Raw genomic sequence first — 15,994 nt, 5'->3', positions numbered from 1 at the left:
ACAGAGCAAAGACTCCGTCTCAAAAAAAAAAAATTGAGATAATAATAAGCCGTTAAAGGGTTACTGTAAAAATTATAGTAATAAATTGTACACAGTATCTGGCATATAATACCAAGTAAGTTTTAGTTATTAATATATGAATTTGGCAGTAAAACTTTGCACTCAGATTTGTATTGTAAGATGAAAAGATAATTATTAAATTGGTGAAATTAATTGACCGTAAGTTGTAAAGCTATTTTAAAAGTCTGGTATTCATTTTGCATGGCATATTCACAACACATTTTCTAGTATTTCAGCTATTAATGCTAATATTTGTCATTTTTGGACATTCTTCTTAAAATATGACATTAATTTAGCCCCTTGACTTGTTCCAAATCATCTGCTTTGATTTGAGAAGAAGCCTATTTACATATGGTACATTTAAGTGAGTGGTAACAGAGAATACTTTACCTGAAAGGCCTGTATACTTCAGACAGAGCAGAGTAGGAGAAAAGGTAGAAAGCTGCATATTCCAATCACCACTTAGGCAGAAGTCAGGAAACTGGTTGTTGAAAGCAATAGAAAGTAGAATGGGATGTACACAGGGCAGTCTCTGAGGTTAGATGTGAGAGGAAGAGCAGGTTATGCCACTAAAAAGAGGCTCTTACTGACCTATATGTTTATATCCTGAAACCTGAACTTTTTTTCATTACTCTCTTCCCTAGTTCTGCTGGGTTGTGCTCCAGATACAGCAGAGATAAAGTCCTAGCATATCAACTGAAAATTTGAATAAGCTTCCCTGTAGGACTGTCTGTTGTTAGAGTGGCAGTTAGGTTCTAATACAGTAGTATTCACTGTGGTGAGTTACTGATTTTAAAACATTTTCCAAGCTAAGTTGGGGGACTTGAAGCACCATGTATAAAATTGCTTATTTTGGAAAATAGATAACAATTTGACAAATCTTCTAATAAACAAAATGATACTGCCATTAAGGTCATCCTTGAAATAGTTATCAAGTACAGCTGGCCTTCCATATCTGTGGATTTCACATTCCTGGATTCAACCGACCTGCATTTGAAATATTCAGGGAAAACAAAGTTGCATCTGTAGTGAACATGTATAAACTTTTTTTTGGTCATGATTCCCTAAACAATACAGTATAACAACTAGTAAGTAATCTAAAGGTGATTTAAAGTATACAGGAAGATGGTCATAGGTTACATGGAAGTACTATACCTTTTATATCAAGGACTTGAGCATCCACAGATTTTGCTGTCTGCAGGAGATCCTAGAACCAATGTCCCATGGAAACCAAGGGACCAACTATGTTACATTTTAAATTTATTATTTATTTATTTAGAGACAGGGTATCACTCTGCCAACCAGGCTGGAGTTCAGTGGCATGATCATAACTCACTGCAGCCTTGAACTCTGGGCTTGAGTGACCCTCCTGCCTCAGCCTTCCAAGTAGCTGAGACTACAGGCACACACCACAACACCCAGCTAATTTTCGTTTTACTTTATAGAGGCGGGGTGTCACTATGTTTCCCAGGCTTGTCTTAAACTTTTGGCCTCAAGCAGTCCTCCTACCTCTGCCTCCCAAAGTGTTAGGATTATAGGTATGAGTCACCACACCTGGCCTACATTTTTTGGATATGGAAAATAAGTGTCACATGTTCTCATTATTTCTGAAACAGAATCTGAATGTCCTCAAAATACTTTTTCAGACTTGAATAATCCTAAATCTATTTTTTCTCTTGTAGAACTTCAAACTAGGCCTGTTTATATTTAACACATGATTACCTGGTCATGTTGAGAAACTGAATGACTCAGGTCTCTATTGGGAAGAAATCTGCTTGTTTTGAGGAAAAAGGATGTCATCAATTATTAAATCCCATTCTTACTTCCTCTTATGGTGCTGTCTCCCTGCTCTGGGATTAGATTCATTGTTATTTACCATTTCAGTACAGTCATATCCTAACTGTACAGGTGTATCAAGGTGGAAGGACAGTTATAATATCTTAGAAAATTGAGAAGTAATTGAGTATTAGCTACCTGTCCAAAAATGGCTTCAGATTAAAAATACTTGAGAAGTCATTTTGAATTATATACTGTCTAAAATCCCTCAGTAATTTATTGTAGCCAAATGATTTATCAAATAATTTTAAAATAAATAATACAAACTCATTTATAAAATTGGGGAAAGGAAAAAACCTGAATAATCTTGTCATTCTAACAGATTACAGTTCTGATGTGTTTGTTTATTGTTCTTTATCATATATACATTTTATACATTCACTCATTTAACAGATATTTACTGAGTGCGTATTTTGTCAGACCCTATCCTAGGCAGTCAGAGTTACAGCAGTTACAGTGTTGAGCTGTGTGGAACTTATATTCATGCTCCATAGACAAAACAGGTAATAAATAATTCATATGTCAGGAAGGTGATACATATGGGGAAAGAATAAGGAGAGTAGAGAATTGCTATTTTATATAGAGTGGTTAGGGAAGACATTTCTGATATGGTAACCTGAAGGAAGTGAATGAAATATGAAATATGTAGATAACTATAAAAAGGATTTTATGAACAGAGGAAGCTGGAAGTATATAAGCCTTGAGGCAGGAACTTTCTTGCTGTGTTAAGGAATAGCAAGGAGGTCATTCATCATAGAGTACATACAATTTTGTATTATTTAGCAATTACATTTATAAAATGCATATTCATTGCAAGCAAGAGAAGCTTCGTGAGGTACAAAATGTAGGAAAGGGAAGTGAAGTGATACAGCAGAAAGGGCAAATGAGTAGTAAATATGAGACCTAGTTAGGGGTGAAATGACCTGTATCACAGAAAATTAAAGAATCACAGTTCTGCATTATGAGTTAGATAACTCATAATTTTGGGAGAAGCTGAAAATTCCATTTGCTAAAGGCAGTGATTTTAGAAAACAAAACATTGTTGTCTGATAAAATTTTTCCTATTACCCTGACACTTTGGGCCTCAGTTTCCTTACATATATTTAGTCTTAGAGTAGATATCACTAAGGTCTTTTCGGTAACTTTTTGAAAGCTTTTTCTTGTAGCAAACAGAAAATGAAGCACAGTTTCCTGCTGTCCCCACAATACCTTCACTAACTTGCTTGTAAACTACCTTTTGAAGAACTTAAAGGCTGGGTGAGGTGGCTCACGCCTGTAATCCCAGCACTTTGGGAGGCCAAGGTGATTGGATTGCTTGAGTTTAGGAGTTCGAGATTAGCCTGGGCAACATGGCAAAACCCCATCTCTACCAAAAATACAAAAATTAATCAGGCATAGTGGCACACATCTGTAGTCCCAGCTACTTGGGAGGCTGAGGTGGGAGGATGGCTTGAATGGAGGTGCTTTTGTTCAGAGCCTTGCATTATGTTTTCTGACCTGTTGGCTCCAGGCCTGTTTAGTCCTAAAACCTGTTCACACCTGTGCAAACTGAGCACTGTATCTGAAAGAATAGCTAAAATTTATCAATAAAGATATATGATAGCAATGTCCAACTGACACTGTTTATTGTGTCACCCATTGAGAGGGTGTATATTGTCACTTACTCAGAGAGTGTGCAATTTGAAACAAACCAAAAAAATCAAAAGCCTTTCATTGAACTACAGACAGATTCTTTCCTTTTTACCAAGATGGTATCCCAAATTTGGCAATTCCAGAATTTAGGAAGAAGTTTGTTGAGTGTGGATAAGCAGAAAGGACAGAAAACCAGTGCATTTCCAATGGAGACCATACTTAATTCAAAAACTTATTTGTTTTCTTTTTTATTTTTGAGGTAGAGTCTCACTCTGTTGCCCAGGCTGGAGTGCTGTGGAATGATCACAGCTCACTGCAGCCTTGACCTCCCGGGCTCAGTTGGTCCTCCCATCTCAGCCCCCAGAGTAGCTGGGACTACAGGAATGTGCCGCTGTGCCCAACTAGTTTTGTATTTTTTGTAGAGACAGGGTTTCACCATCTTGCCCAGGCTGTTCTTGAACTCCTGAGCTCAAGTGATCCACCCGCTTCAGCCTCCCAAAGTGCTAGGATTATGGGTATGGCCACTGTGCCTGGCTAGTTCTAAAATTTACATACTGTCCCTTTTAATAACCTGTATAAACATAATTTGGATCCCTGCATCTGGGGTTTGTCCAAGTATTCTCTGTATTTTTATTTATTTTATTTAAGAGCGTAGAGAAGACGCTGCCAAGGGCAGCAGGCCTGCCAGGCTGTTGGTCTCGCCATCTGTATTTTAAAAGGATACCAAAAAAAGGGGACCTTTCCTCTGTTGGAGATTTTTTTTTTTAAGCTGTATAAAGCAAAGATCTGATTTCATAGTGTTGTGGTTAGTAGCAGTCTTCTGGATTAAAATATGTTTGAAGACTGTCCCATTTTTTAAAATAGAAACTATCCCAACTTCTAAGAACATGTTCTTGACATCCTCTTTCCTTATTTTCAGCAAAGAAAAAAGCCCCAACTCTCTCCTCTGGACATCAAGTATATGAATACTTCATTAGAGAACGTTCTAATCTTATACATATTTATTGTGGCTAAAGTCTTCATTCAAATTATGTATATTTTTGCTATACACATACTTTTTAAAAAACTCTAAACTAGAAAATATAATTAACCAAAAATTTTCAGTCTTCAAGCATGCCAGTTAACTGAGTGAAATATCATAGTTAGAAATCTGTGCTGTCCAGGCCAGGCACAGTGGCTCATGTCTGTAATCCCAGCACTTTAGGAGGCCAAGGTGGGCAGATCACCTGAGGTCAGGAGTTTAGACCAGCCTGGCCAACATGGCAAAAGCCCATCTCTACAAAAATACAAAAATTAACCAGGCGGTGGCACCTGTCTGTTGTCCCCAGCTACTTAGGAAGCTGAGGCAGGAGAATCTCTTGAACCTGAGAGGCGGAGTTTGCAGTGAGCTGAGATAGCACCACTGCACTCCAGCCTAGGCAATAGAGCGAGACTCCATCTCAAAAAAAAAAAAAAATATCTTGTCCAAAAATGGCAATTATATTCTATATTGTATTTCTAACTCTAGTAATTGTTATTGTTTTCTGGAAGCACTTTGAAAAGAATTCTAAAATTTGTGATTAGCTGTAGCCAGAAAGAGTTGCAGTTAATCAGTGGCATATACCAAGATTGCAAGGAAAGGTGTAGTAAATTACGTGCCACGTCCCTGAACTGCACTCACAACTGGTTCTCCAAAGAACAGTTTCACCAAAAATATTCTATTGTTTTCCTTCAATAATGCTTTTTAAACTTTGGTGAACTATTTTAATGTTTCTAAAAATATATTCAAATAATACAGTGAGCACCCCATATGCTGACCACCCAGATTTATCAGATCTTCACATTTTGCTTTATTTGATTCAGGGGTTTTTTTTCATTTGTTTCATTTTTTCCTTTAAGAAATAACATTATAGTTGAAGCTTCTCATTAATCCTATTTAATCAGAATTTTTATATACAGGTTTTTAATGTTCTGCTGAGGCCTCCTGATTCCCTCTCTGCTATAGTTAATTGAGAAAACAGAGCCAGGGTGATAAATAGTTTGACATTTGAAATTTCCTTTTCAAATTTCTTATTTTTAAAAAATTAAGTGCAACTTAGTATATTCATATAAAATAAAAAGGTTTTTCATTTATTTAGTGCTTTAAATAATTTTTCCTGAGGATATAAGTGAGTGAGTTGGGGGAATTTTTAAAATAAAACCATATTTTGCCTACAGAAAAGTTTTAGGCAGTATAGTGAGTCTTTTAGCAGTTTTATGTGTCTCATGTTGTTGAAATAGATTTCTTTTCCATCTTTTCCCAAAAAAAGCCTTTTCAAGCAGTACAAATAATCTAAAATGCTTAAGCAAACTCATTTTCAAGTAATTTTATGACAATCAGAAACATCAAGAGAAACCTGATTAAAGGAGGTTTAGGTTCAAGAAGGTGGGTAACTGTAAGTTGGCTTACTACTGTAATTAGTATAAGAGTTGATTAACAGAGGCACAAGACATGGTTATGTCACCAATCTAAGCTCCTAAGAGGTTAGGTTCATATCTTTTACACTGTGCATCCCTTACCCCACTATGTAATTAAAAATTCAGGAAATTTTATCAGTCAATAGAATTCTGCCTATAGAAGAAAAAAGTTAAGATCGCATTTTGTACTTGGTCATATTTTTCAGACCCAAGTTTTATGTTTGCTAATAAAACTACTAATATTTAGCAAGTACTGGAGCTAGGCATTTTTTAAATCTATGAAATAAGAGAGTTAGATTATATCCTTCTAAATTCCCTTTTGGTTTATTTGGGTCTCTATTTTATGATTTAACTATTTTTATAGCTAGATCATTGAAAGGGGGCAAAATCCAAACATCCTTACAGATTCCATTGTTTGATTGGAATTTTAAAATATTTTAAAATATTGAATTATAACTACAGAATAACTGGATCGTTAACTGGGACTTGGAATCTTTTGTCTGCATCAAGAACATTTTTAAGAAAATATTTTAGCCTTCCAAAAATGTTCCTTGTCACTTTCTACTATAAAATTATAGTTAATATTTCTGGGATTTTGGCTATCCTTCTGTTGTTTAACTCTGTGGTTTTGGGAAGTAGAGCCTGATAGTATCAGAAAAGGCTCAAATTGAGTAAAGATTCTTTAATTTTCTGCTTGCAGAAATTAGGTAGCATCACACTCTCCTACCTTTTAGTTAAATATAAAACTCAAATTCCAGTTTAGGGGAGCCTATTTAGTTCTAAAGATTGTAAAATACAGATTAAAAATGGATTCCTAAAATGGAAACTTTCGGGAGAAAGATGTGTTAAGTTGTAAGCAATCTAGACGTTCAGAAGGCTTTCTACAGGTAGTACCCATTACACAAATAATTATAATCATAGTCCAAATCCCTGAAGTTCTGTTGTTGCCTTTGAATGGCTTTTTTTTCTTTTTAAAAAATCTCAAAGACCAGAAGTAAAGCAAGCTTAAAAAAAAAATCACTGGAGGAACTGATCTTGGAATGGAGTATGTCCAGTGCCATCTCCTTTCTCCACTCTGCCTGACTTTTAACTTTTCCATTGCTACAATTTGTGAGCAATTAATAAGTTTTTGTAAGGATCTTATGTAAATTACTTTAAAAACCAATTATTTATGCATGAGTATAAACCATTTTGAAAATATGGCTTTGCTCAGAACACCTGAGATAACTGTCTCAAAAGAATGGGAGTTTTGATTAGGGAATATGATAACCATTTTGCAATTTGGGACACCTTGGAGTGTCAGATGGCCTAAGGGAGATGCAAAAGCAGAAGAGCAAAACCCAAGGAAACTGAAGGGGAAGCATTAGGAGGAATGGGGGAAGGACACAGAAGGGAAAGTGCAACATCAAGTATTTCAAATTTTTACCTAACAATCACTCTTTCCAAAGATAGTAGAGCAGAAACATCTTCCTCTTCTACTGTCCTCCCTAATTTCCAGCTGTTGGGATTCAGAGCTCAAGCTAGTACTATTTGGATTGAAAGGAAGCTGTGTTGCCACCTTGTAATTGGACTAGCCTGAGGCCCTTACCAGTATCTGAACAGCACTGCCTAATGGAAATACAATGTATAACACATATGTAATTCAAATTTTTCTAGTCAAATTTTTAAAAAGACACATGTAATATTAAATTTTAATAACAAATTTTTAACTCAGTGTAGCCAAAATACTGTCATTTTGATGTGTGATCAGTATACAAAAATTATTAGTGAGATATTTTACTTTTTTTTCCATATTAAGTCTTCAAAATCTGGTTTGTATTTTATATTTCCAGCATATCTCAATTCAGACTAGCCACATGGTAAGTGTTCAGTAATCAGTGTCTGCAATTTTAGACAGAGCAGGTCTAGATCATAGTTTTAGAGTGAAAATGTTTCCAGAGTTATAAGTAATAGAATTTTGGACCAAAGTCTAAAAATGTATTTAATCTCTCTGAGCCTTGGTTTCCCCTTCTGTAAAAGGAGGTTAGACTAGGAGAGCTATAATATTTTATCCAGCCCCAACATATGTGTCTCGGGAAATGAACAACAGCCTTCATGAATGATATCCTACAGAATTTCTTCTTTAATAATTAAACTACTCTATCACTGATCAGATTGACTTAAGAATATTTATTTTGTTTGAACATAAGCTAGTAAGTGCTAAAGCTGAGATTCGAACCAAGGTCTGTATCACAAAGCTTGTGTTCTCCTCACCCTCTCAGTCCCAGAAATTTTCACCATACCAAGGTTGGAGATAAAATGTTGAGGCTGTTTATATTTAAGTTAGCATCAGCTTCATTATTGAATACTCCATACTGTGTTTACTATCATGAGGCAGGTAGTTTTCCTCACTTTCCTTTTCTGGACCACTAGACTTTGTATTTTGTTACTGATCTCCTATTGTGCTTTGATCAGTCCCATCGCCCATCCGTTATTAAGTTTCCTGGTGGTGGTTTATAGTGAAGACAGGCAGAAAGTAGCATTGGGATAATACATACTGACTGTAAGTTTTATGATTGTAAGATCAAGAAGCCTGAGAATCTCAGGAAAAAGTTTGCAGTGAGAATTTGACAATGACTGGGGAAAAAAGAGGGTCTTCTTCATCTATGTATTTTACCTAATGCCCAAGGTAAAGAGTGTCTTAAAAGAAGAGGTTGCAAACTGGTGTTGTGTGCAGGCCACAGGTATGTTTTCATATGGTGTTCTCCCTTTTTTTGGTAGAGGAGGGAACATTTTTAAATTGGCAGATTTCACAATAAATTATAGATTTTCTATTTCTTTTGAAAAATAAGAAGACTTAGTAACACTGGGCCCACATTCTTCATGGAGTGGCCTTGCTGCTCCCTCCCTGAGATGGAGTATGGGGTATTTGAATACAGTGTCCCCACCCTCAGTCATCATGCACTCTCCCACTTCTCTCAGTTTCATTTCCTGCAAATGAATTTGTGTTGTTTTTAAGTGTACATAATAGACTCAGCAGAATTCTAGTTTATTTACTTATACTTGCTGTTCTGTGGACAGTCACTTTAAAGCTTAGGAAAAGATACTATAGGGTACTAAATCATAAACAATTGCTAACCAGTGTTTAGAGTGGTCATAAATCCCTTTCAAGGGCAGAAGGATAAATGTTTGTCAAGAACCTCATATTATGCTTTGCAGTGTGATATCTTATTTAATCACTTATAATTCCAAGCAGTAGGTAGTATTACCACTTTATGTATTGAGAAAATGAAGCCAGTCTTGCAGCTAACAAAGCATGAAGCTAAGATTCAAGTCATAGACTTTTCCAAAGCTCATGCTGTTTTCACTATAATGTATTGCCGGAAATTGTCTGAAGTGCTTAGGTTATATACTTGATCTCTAACATATATGACCAATTTATAGATAGTGAAAGCATTGTCATCCTAATATGCATTGCCATTTTTATATCATATCAGAAAAGTTAGAAGCACTAGATCATGCCTTTACTTTTCTACTTGGTTTCTTAGGCTGCTTGACATTTGATAACCAATATGGTGTTCTCAGCTGTGCCTGTTCAAAAAGGAGACTTTTTTTTTTCCTTGATACTATGACTAACCCTCCCCCTTTGCTGTACCTACGCTCCTTTCTAAGTGGTGATAGAAGCATCTATTAAATGTCTTTTTTATTCAGAACACATTTATGATGTACATCTCTGATCAAAGATCCTGGAGTAAATTCCAAAGGATGAGATATCTGCCTTCAAAAAGTTTGTAATCTTAAAAACTAGAGGAAAAGTTATATAACAAGTTGACACTTGAAAAGAGTAAACTATACAAATAAGAACAAGGATATACAGATCAGGATGACTGCAGAAGTAGGGAATATTTACAGCTGGTCATTTTCTTATCAAATTTCAGCTGTGCTAAAAATCATCAGGAAACAGAGCCCACTCTTAGATTCGGAAGTAATGAAGACATACATCATGTGGTGTTAAAACCATAGTGTGGGAGGCCTTAGCCTGTTCTTAGATCAAACTCTGAGGCCAGCTACACTGAGTAATAACAATAAAAATAACTTGAACTTCTCACCCATAACAAGCACAACCTTTTTTTTTTTTTTTTTTCTTTTGAGACGGAGTCTCGCTCTGTCTCCAGGCTGGAGTGCAGTAGCATGATCTCGGCTCACTGCAACCTCCGCCTCCTGGGTTTAAGTGATTCTCCTGCCTCAGCTTCCCGAGTAGCTGGGATTACAGACATGTGCCACCACACCCGGCTAATTTTTGTATTTTTAGTAGAGACGGGGTTTTACCATGTTGGCCAGGCTAGTCTCAAACTCCTGACCTTGTGATCTGCCTGCTTTAGCCTTCCAAAGTGCTGGGATTACAGGCATGAACCACCATGCCCAGCCCAAGCACAACCTTTTAATCTGATTGAAAAAATACTTGCAGATATTCAAGAAGTAATTTATCTTTCCTTCCTCTTCATGGTTTGCATTATATAAACTACTGCATTATTACATACTCTTCTCCTTAGGTCGTTTAAGTCATTACTAGAGATCCTAAGGTTGTATCAGCCTCTGGTTGTTGATCACATTTTCAGTCTGGTTCTAATGCTATTTTCATATCATGCCAGACAAGTTGGCAAGTGCTAGACATTTCCCATGTATCTGTACTAAGTCTTTGTCTCTCCTTTAGGTCCTTCTGTAACCATTTCACAATCACCATCAATATTATTAAACCTGTTATATGGAGGTCACTGGGATGCTAGAGGCAGGGTTAAGTGGGGTTTTTTTGGTTTTTTGTTTTCAAAGGAGTAAGAAACAATTGTGGCTGGGTACGGTGGCTCACACCAGTAATCCCAGCACTTTGGGAGGCCGAGGGGGCGCAGATCACTTGAGGTCAGAAGTTTGAGACCAATCTGGCCAACGTGGTGAAACCCCATGTCTACTAAAAGTGCAAAAATGAGCCGATTGTGGTGGCGCGTGCCTGTAATCCCAGCTACTTGGGAGGCTGAGTGGGGAGAATCACTTGAACCCAGTGGCAGAGTTTGCAGTGAGCCAAGCTCGTGCGACTGCACTCCAGGCCTGGGTGACAGAACGAGACTCCGTCTCGAAAAAAAGAAAAAATTCCATCAGTTGCATGAAGTATTTTCTTTTGTAAAATATGTGTAATGTTGCCCAGGCACGGTGGTTCATGCCTGTAATCCCAGCACTTTGGGAGGCTGAGGCGGGCGGATCACCTGAGGTCACGAGTTCAAGACCAGCCTGACCAACATGATGACACTCCGTCTCTACTAAAAATACAAAAAAAAAAAAAGCCAGGCATGGTGGCACATGCCTATAATCCCAGCTACTTGGGAGGCTGAGGCAGGAGAATTGCTTGAACCCGGGAGGCAGATGTTACAGTGAGCCAAGATGGCGCCATTGCACTCTAGCCTGGGCAACAAGAGTGAAACGCTCTTTAAAAAAAAAAAAAAAAAAAAAAAAAAAATGTATAATATGGATTTGATTCTAGACTTGTGTTTTTTAACATTTTAGTTTTAGACTGTTGCAGTTCTTATAAACACCTATTGGTTTATGTAAATACAAGACACCTATCCTGCCAATAAGAAAACTGTTTCTTAGCACTGTCTTGAAAATCTCGGAGTATGACATTTGAAATCTTGAGGTCATGTTTTTGTTTTCTGTTATTGCGAGATTTTATATATATATATGTGTGTGTGTGTGTGTGTGTGTGTGTGTGTGTGTGTGTGTGTGTGTGTGTATACATGAGCCACATTTTCATTATTCAGTTGAGTTTAGGTTGTTTCCACATCTTGGCTATTGTGAACAGTGCTACTGTGAACCTGAGAATACTGATGTATCTTCAAGATACTGATTTCAATTCTTCTAAAAAATACCCAGTAGTGGGATTGCAGCATCATGTGGTAGTTGTGTTTTTAACTTTTTGAGGAACCTTCATCCTACTTTCCATAGTGACTATACCATTTTGCATTCCTACCAGCAGTGTACAAGTGTTCAAGTTTCTCCACGTCCTCATCAATACTTGATGCCTTTTTTTTTTTGAGACAGAGTCTCGCTCTGTCTCCCAGGCTGGAGTGCAGTTGCATGGTCTCAGCTCACTGCAAGCTCCACCTCCCCGTTTCACTCCATTCTCCTGCCTCAGCCTCCCGAGTAGCTGGGACTACAGGCCGGCCGCCACCACACCCAGCTAATGTTTTGTATTTTTAGTGGAGACGGGGTTTCACTGTGTTAGCCAGGATGGTCTCGATCTCCTGACCTCATGATCTGCCCATCTCGACCTCCCAAAGTGCTGAGATTACAGGCATGAGCCACTGCACCTAGCTGTCTTTTTATTATTATTATTATTATTATTATTATTAATAGCCATTCGACTGGTATAAGGTAATATTTCATTGTGATTGTGATCTGCATTTCTCTGATGATTAGTGATGTTGAACAGTTTTTTATATACCTGTTGGCCGTTTTTATGTCTTTGGAGAAAAGACAAAAGAAAAAATGTCCTTAGTCCATTTTAAAGTCAGTTATTTAACTATTGAGTTCCTTATATATTTTTGAGATTAACCCTTTATTAGATATATGGCTTGCAAATATTTTCTCCTGTAGGTGGCCTTTTTATTGTTGATTGTTTCCTGGCATAAGAAAAACTTACGCCATTTAACATCTGTAGGTTCATCCAGTAGTGTGGTAGACATGGTTGTTGTCTATTCAAATAATCTCACTCTTCTTTTCAAGTGTTAGGAAAACTGTTGTCACAAAATTTTCTTTTGTGTTTTTCTACTCAGCCTTCCTGGCCTTCTTGTAGAAATGTGTCAACTTAGATAAATTATATTTTAATTCTGAAAAAATTATTCTCAGTTAAGGAGATGGCCATTGTTTTTTTTTTCCCCCTACGATGTTTTGGACTAGGACTTTATAGTATCACTTTGTTTTCTATATGCTGTATAATGTAGTTGGCGCTCTGTATCCATGGGTTCTGCATCCACAGATTCAGCCAACCATGGGCGGAAAATATTTGGGGAAAAAGATTGTCTATTATACTGAATATATGCAGACTGTTGTCATTCTTTTCTGAACAATACAGTATAACAACTATTTACGTAGCATTCACATCGTATTATGAGTAATCTAGAGATGATTTAAAATATACAGGTTATATGCAAATACCATTTTGTGTCAGGAAATTGAGCATCCATGGATTTTGGTATCTGAGGAAGGTGTTCCTAAAATCAATCCCCCATGGATACAGGACTATCATATAACAAAAACAATTGTATATAATGAGGCTAAAACTTTGAAGTAGTCATTTTTGTCTTGTTTTTATTGTATCGCATTAATAATCCACTTTTGTATGACTATACAGAAAATATGTATGATTTAACTTTTGTCTTGTATTTCAACAGAAGGAGAATATATTAAAATGTTTATGCGCGGTCGGCCAATTACCATGTTCATTCCTTCTGATGTTGACAACTATGATGACATCAGAACAGAACTGCCTTCTGAGAAGCTCAAACTGGAGTGGGCGTATCCTTCTCTACCATGACAGCAAATTCATTTGCTTTGTCTCTAGTTTGACAAATTACTTAACCTATTCTCTGTCAAAATTGTCTTTATACAAAAAAAAAAAAAAAAGTAACAGCTACTTAAATAAAAGGAAACATCAGGCCAGGCGCGGTGGCTCACTCTGGTAATCACAGCACTTTGGGAGGCTGAGGCAGGCGGATCACAGGGTCAGGAGTTCACTACCAGTCTGGCCAACTTTGTGAAACCCTGTCTCTACTAAAGATGAAAACAAAAAATTAGCCAGGCGTGGTGGCACACACCTGTAATCCCAGCTACTCGGAAGGCTGAGGCAGGAGAATCACTTAAACCCGGGAGGTGGAGGTTGCAGTGAGCCAATATCAGGCCATTGCACTCCAGCCTGGGCGACAGGGGAAGACTCTGTCTCAAAAAACAAACAAAAAAGGGAGATATTATCTCTAATTCTTTGCTGTTAGCAATTTAAAACCATCAAAGTTTATATCTTTGGAAAGGACAAACAATATTTTGCGAACATCGTGGCAGGTACTTGTGGTATGCTAGAAAAGGCACTAGACTGGAATTGGAAGACTAGTGTTTGAGTTTTGGCCCTGCCACTTACTCCCTGTGAACCTTAACTTTCTTTACTTATAAAGGGGGTTAATAACCCATACCTCACAGGGGCTGCTGTAGGAATTAAATAAGAAAACATCAGTTAAGCATTTTGTAACCTCACATTAACAAGGCTGATTCTAATTCAGAATTAACTTTTCAGCCAGACTTTTTTTTAAATGACTAACTGTTAAAGGAGAGTTTTCCTAATTTCACCTAGAAATTTTCACTTCTCTTAGAACCTCCAAGAAACTCAGTGAAACAAAAAAGAACTAGTAGTTTGAACTCCATTGTCTGCCTCCATTCTCCTATACTTCCTCCCACATCCCTTGCATTATTCCCTCCTTAGGCCGGTATCAGCTTGGACACACTCACCAATCCTTTAATTCTGTACAACATATTTTTAACAAACATTCTGCTTACCAAACTGTTCCTGGCTATTCCTTATTTATCATGTAGGTCCAGCATAAATATCCCTTTTCCAGATAGGCCTTCTTTTGGTCCCTCCCTTCTCTCTCTTTTTCTCTCTACCTAAATTAGGTCTTCCATTTAGGCTTTCTCCTAGCAGTCCGTTTTTTGTTTTTTTCCCATAATTTGTAGTTTTATATTTGGTGATTATTTGTTTTCTTTGCCAGAGGATAAGCTCCAGAGACAGGCCCTACATTTTTTTGTTCAGAACTGAATATTCACCTTTATGCTCTTAATATATATTTGTCTGGTAAATGAGGAAGCTAAGATTTAAACATATTAAAAGAGTTAGGTTGCACTAGGGCTAATGGCAGGATATGAGTTTTCCTTTTCTTGGGCAGGTGGTGGGGGTGGGTGGCGACAGTGTCTCTGTGGCCCAGGCTGGAGTGCAGTGGCACGATCTTGCTCACTGCAGCCTTGACCTGACCTCCTGGGCTCAAGTGATTCTCCCACTTTAGCCTCCCAAGTAGCTGGGACTACAGGCATGGGCCACCATACCTGGCTAATTTTTTTTTTATTTTCTGTCCAGACGGGGTCTCACTATTGCCCACACTAGTCTCAGAAACTCCTGAGCTGAAGTGATCCTCCCACCTTGGCCTCCTGAAGGGCTAGGATTACAGGTGTGAGTCACTCTGCCCATCCAGGACATGAGTTTTCTAGTTCTAGTTCAGTTTTCTTCATGGTACCTTCCTAATTCTATAAGTATACATGAAAAATCTGTTAACACCTTGAAAACTGTGTTTATTTAAAACCTTGACTCTTTTTCTATTAAGATATGGTTATCGAGGAAAGGACTGTAGAGCTAATGTTTACCTTCTTCCGACCGGGGAAATAGTTTATTTCATTGCATCAGTGGTAGTACTATTTAATTATGAGGAGAGAACTCAACGACACTATCTGGGTCATACAGACTGTGTGAAATGGTTGGTATCATTTAACATTGGTTGATTTTTGTTCTTTCAAACCCTCATTTTGTATTTTTTAAATTTGGGTTTTGTTGAAAGTGATTTCTTGTGGAAAGCTCAGAATGTAAAAATGTTATGGGTCATCTGTTGAATATATTTTAAAAAGAAAAAAAGACTTTAGACCTCCAAAATGGTGGTGTGGTATCAGCAGCAACAAAACACATCCTCCATAAATCATGATTGGAACCTCTTCTGCTTTCTCAGATGTCTTACAGTCCTTCTCTTCTCTGGTCTGTAGTATGAAATGTATATAGGACAGACTGGACATTTTCAGGTTTCTGAAAGTGATTATTGGTTACTTAATATTTATTGAGGATTTGTCCTATGTAGATCAATTTTAGACTTGCAGCTTTATTCTTTTGGAAAGAAAGAAATCATAGCTGAATAAGGATCATAAGTATGCCATAGGATGTCAAACTACAAATGTGAGAATTCCTTTTAAATGC

The 15,994-nt window shown here is 37.2% G+C and overlaps 1 protein-coding gene across 3 annotated transcripts in view; it reads left to right on the top strand.

Moving 5' to 3' along the window:
- The window catches only part of EML4 (EMAP like 4), a 163,527-nt gene that overhangs the window by 101,992 nt on the left and 45,541 nt on the right, over positions 1-15,994 (top strand). For all 3 annotated transcript variants that reach the window (XM_050754786.1, XM_050754788.1, XM_050754787.1), the window contains 2 exons: positions 13,386-13,509; positions 15,357-15,506. In XM_050754786.1, coding sequence (XP_050610743.1) covers positions 13,386-13,509; positions 15,357-15,506 — 274 coding nt within the window. The remainder of the gene's footprint in view (positions 1-13,385; positions 13,510-15,356; positions 15,507-15,994) is intronic.

This window comes from Macaca thibetana, chromosome 13 (assembly GCF_024542745.1).
Source record: "Macaca thibetana thibetana isolate TM-01 chromosome 13, ASM2454274v1, whole genome shotgun sequence".
Classification (NCBI taxonomy): Eukaryota; Metazoa; Chordata; class Mammalia; order Primates; family Cercopithecidae; genus Macaca; species Macaca thibetana.
The sequence above is the reverse complement of the archived record's forward strand: the minus strand, read 5'-3'. Positions and strand labels throughout refer to the sequence as shown.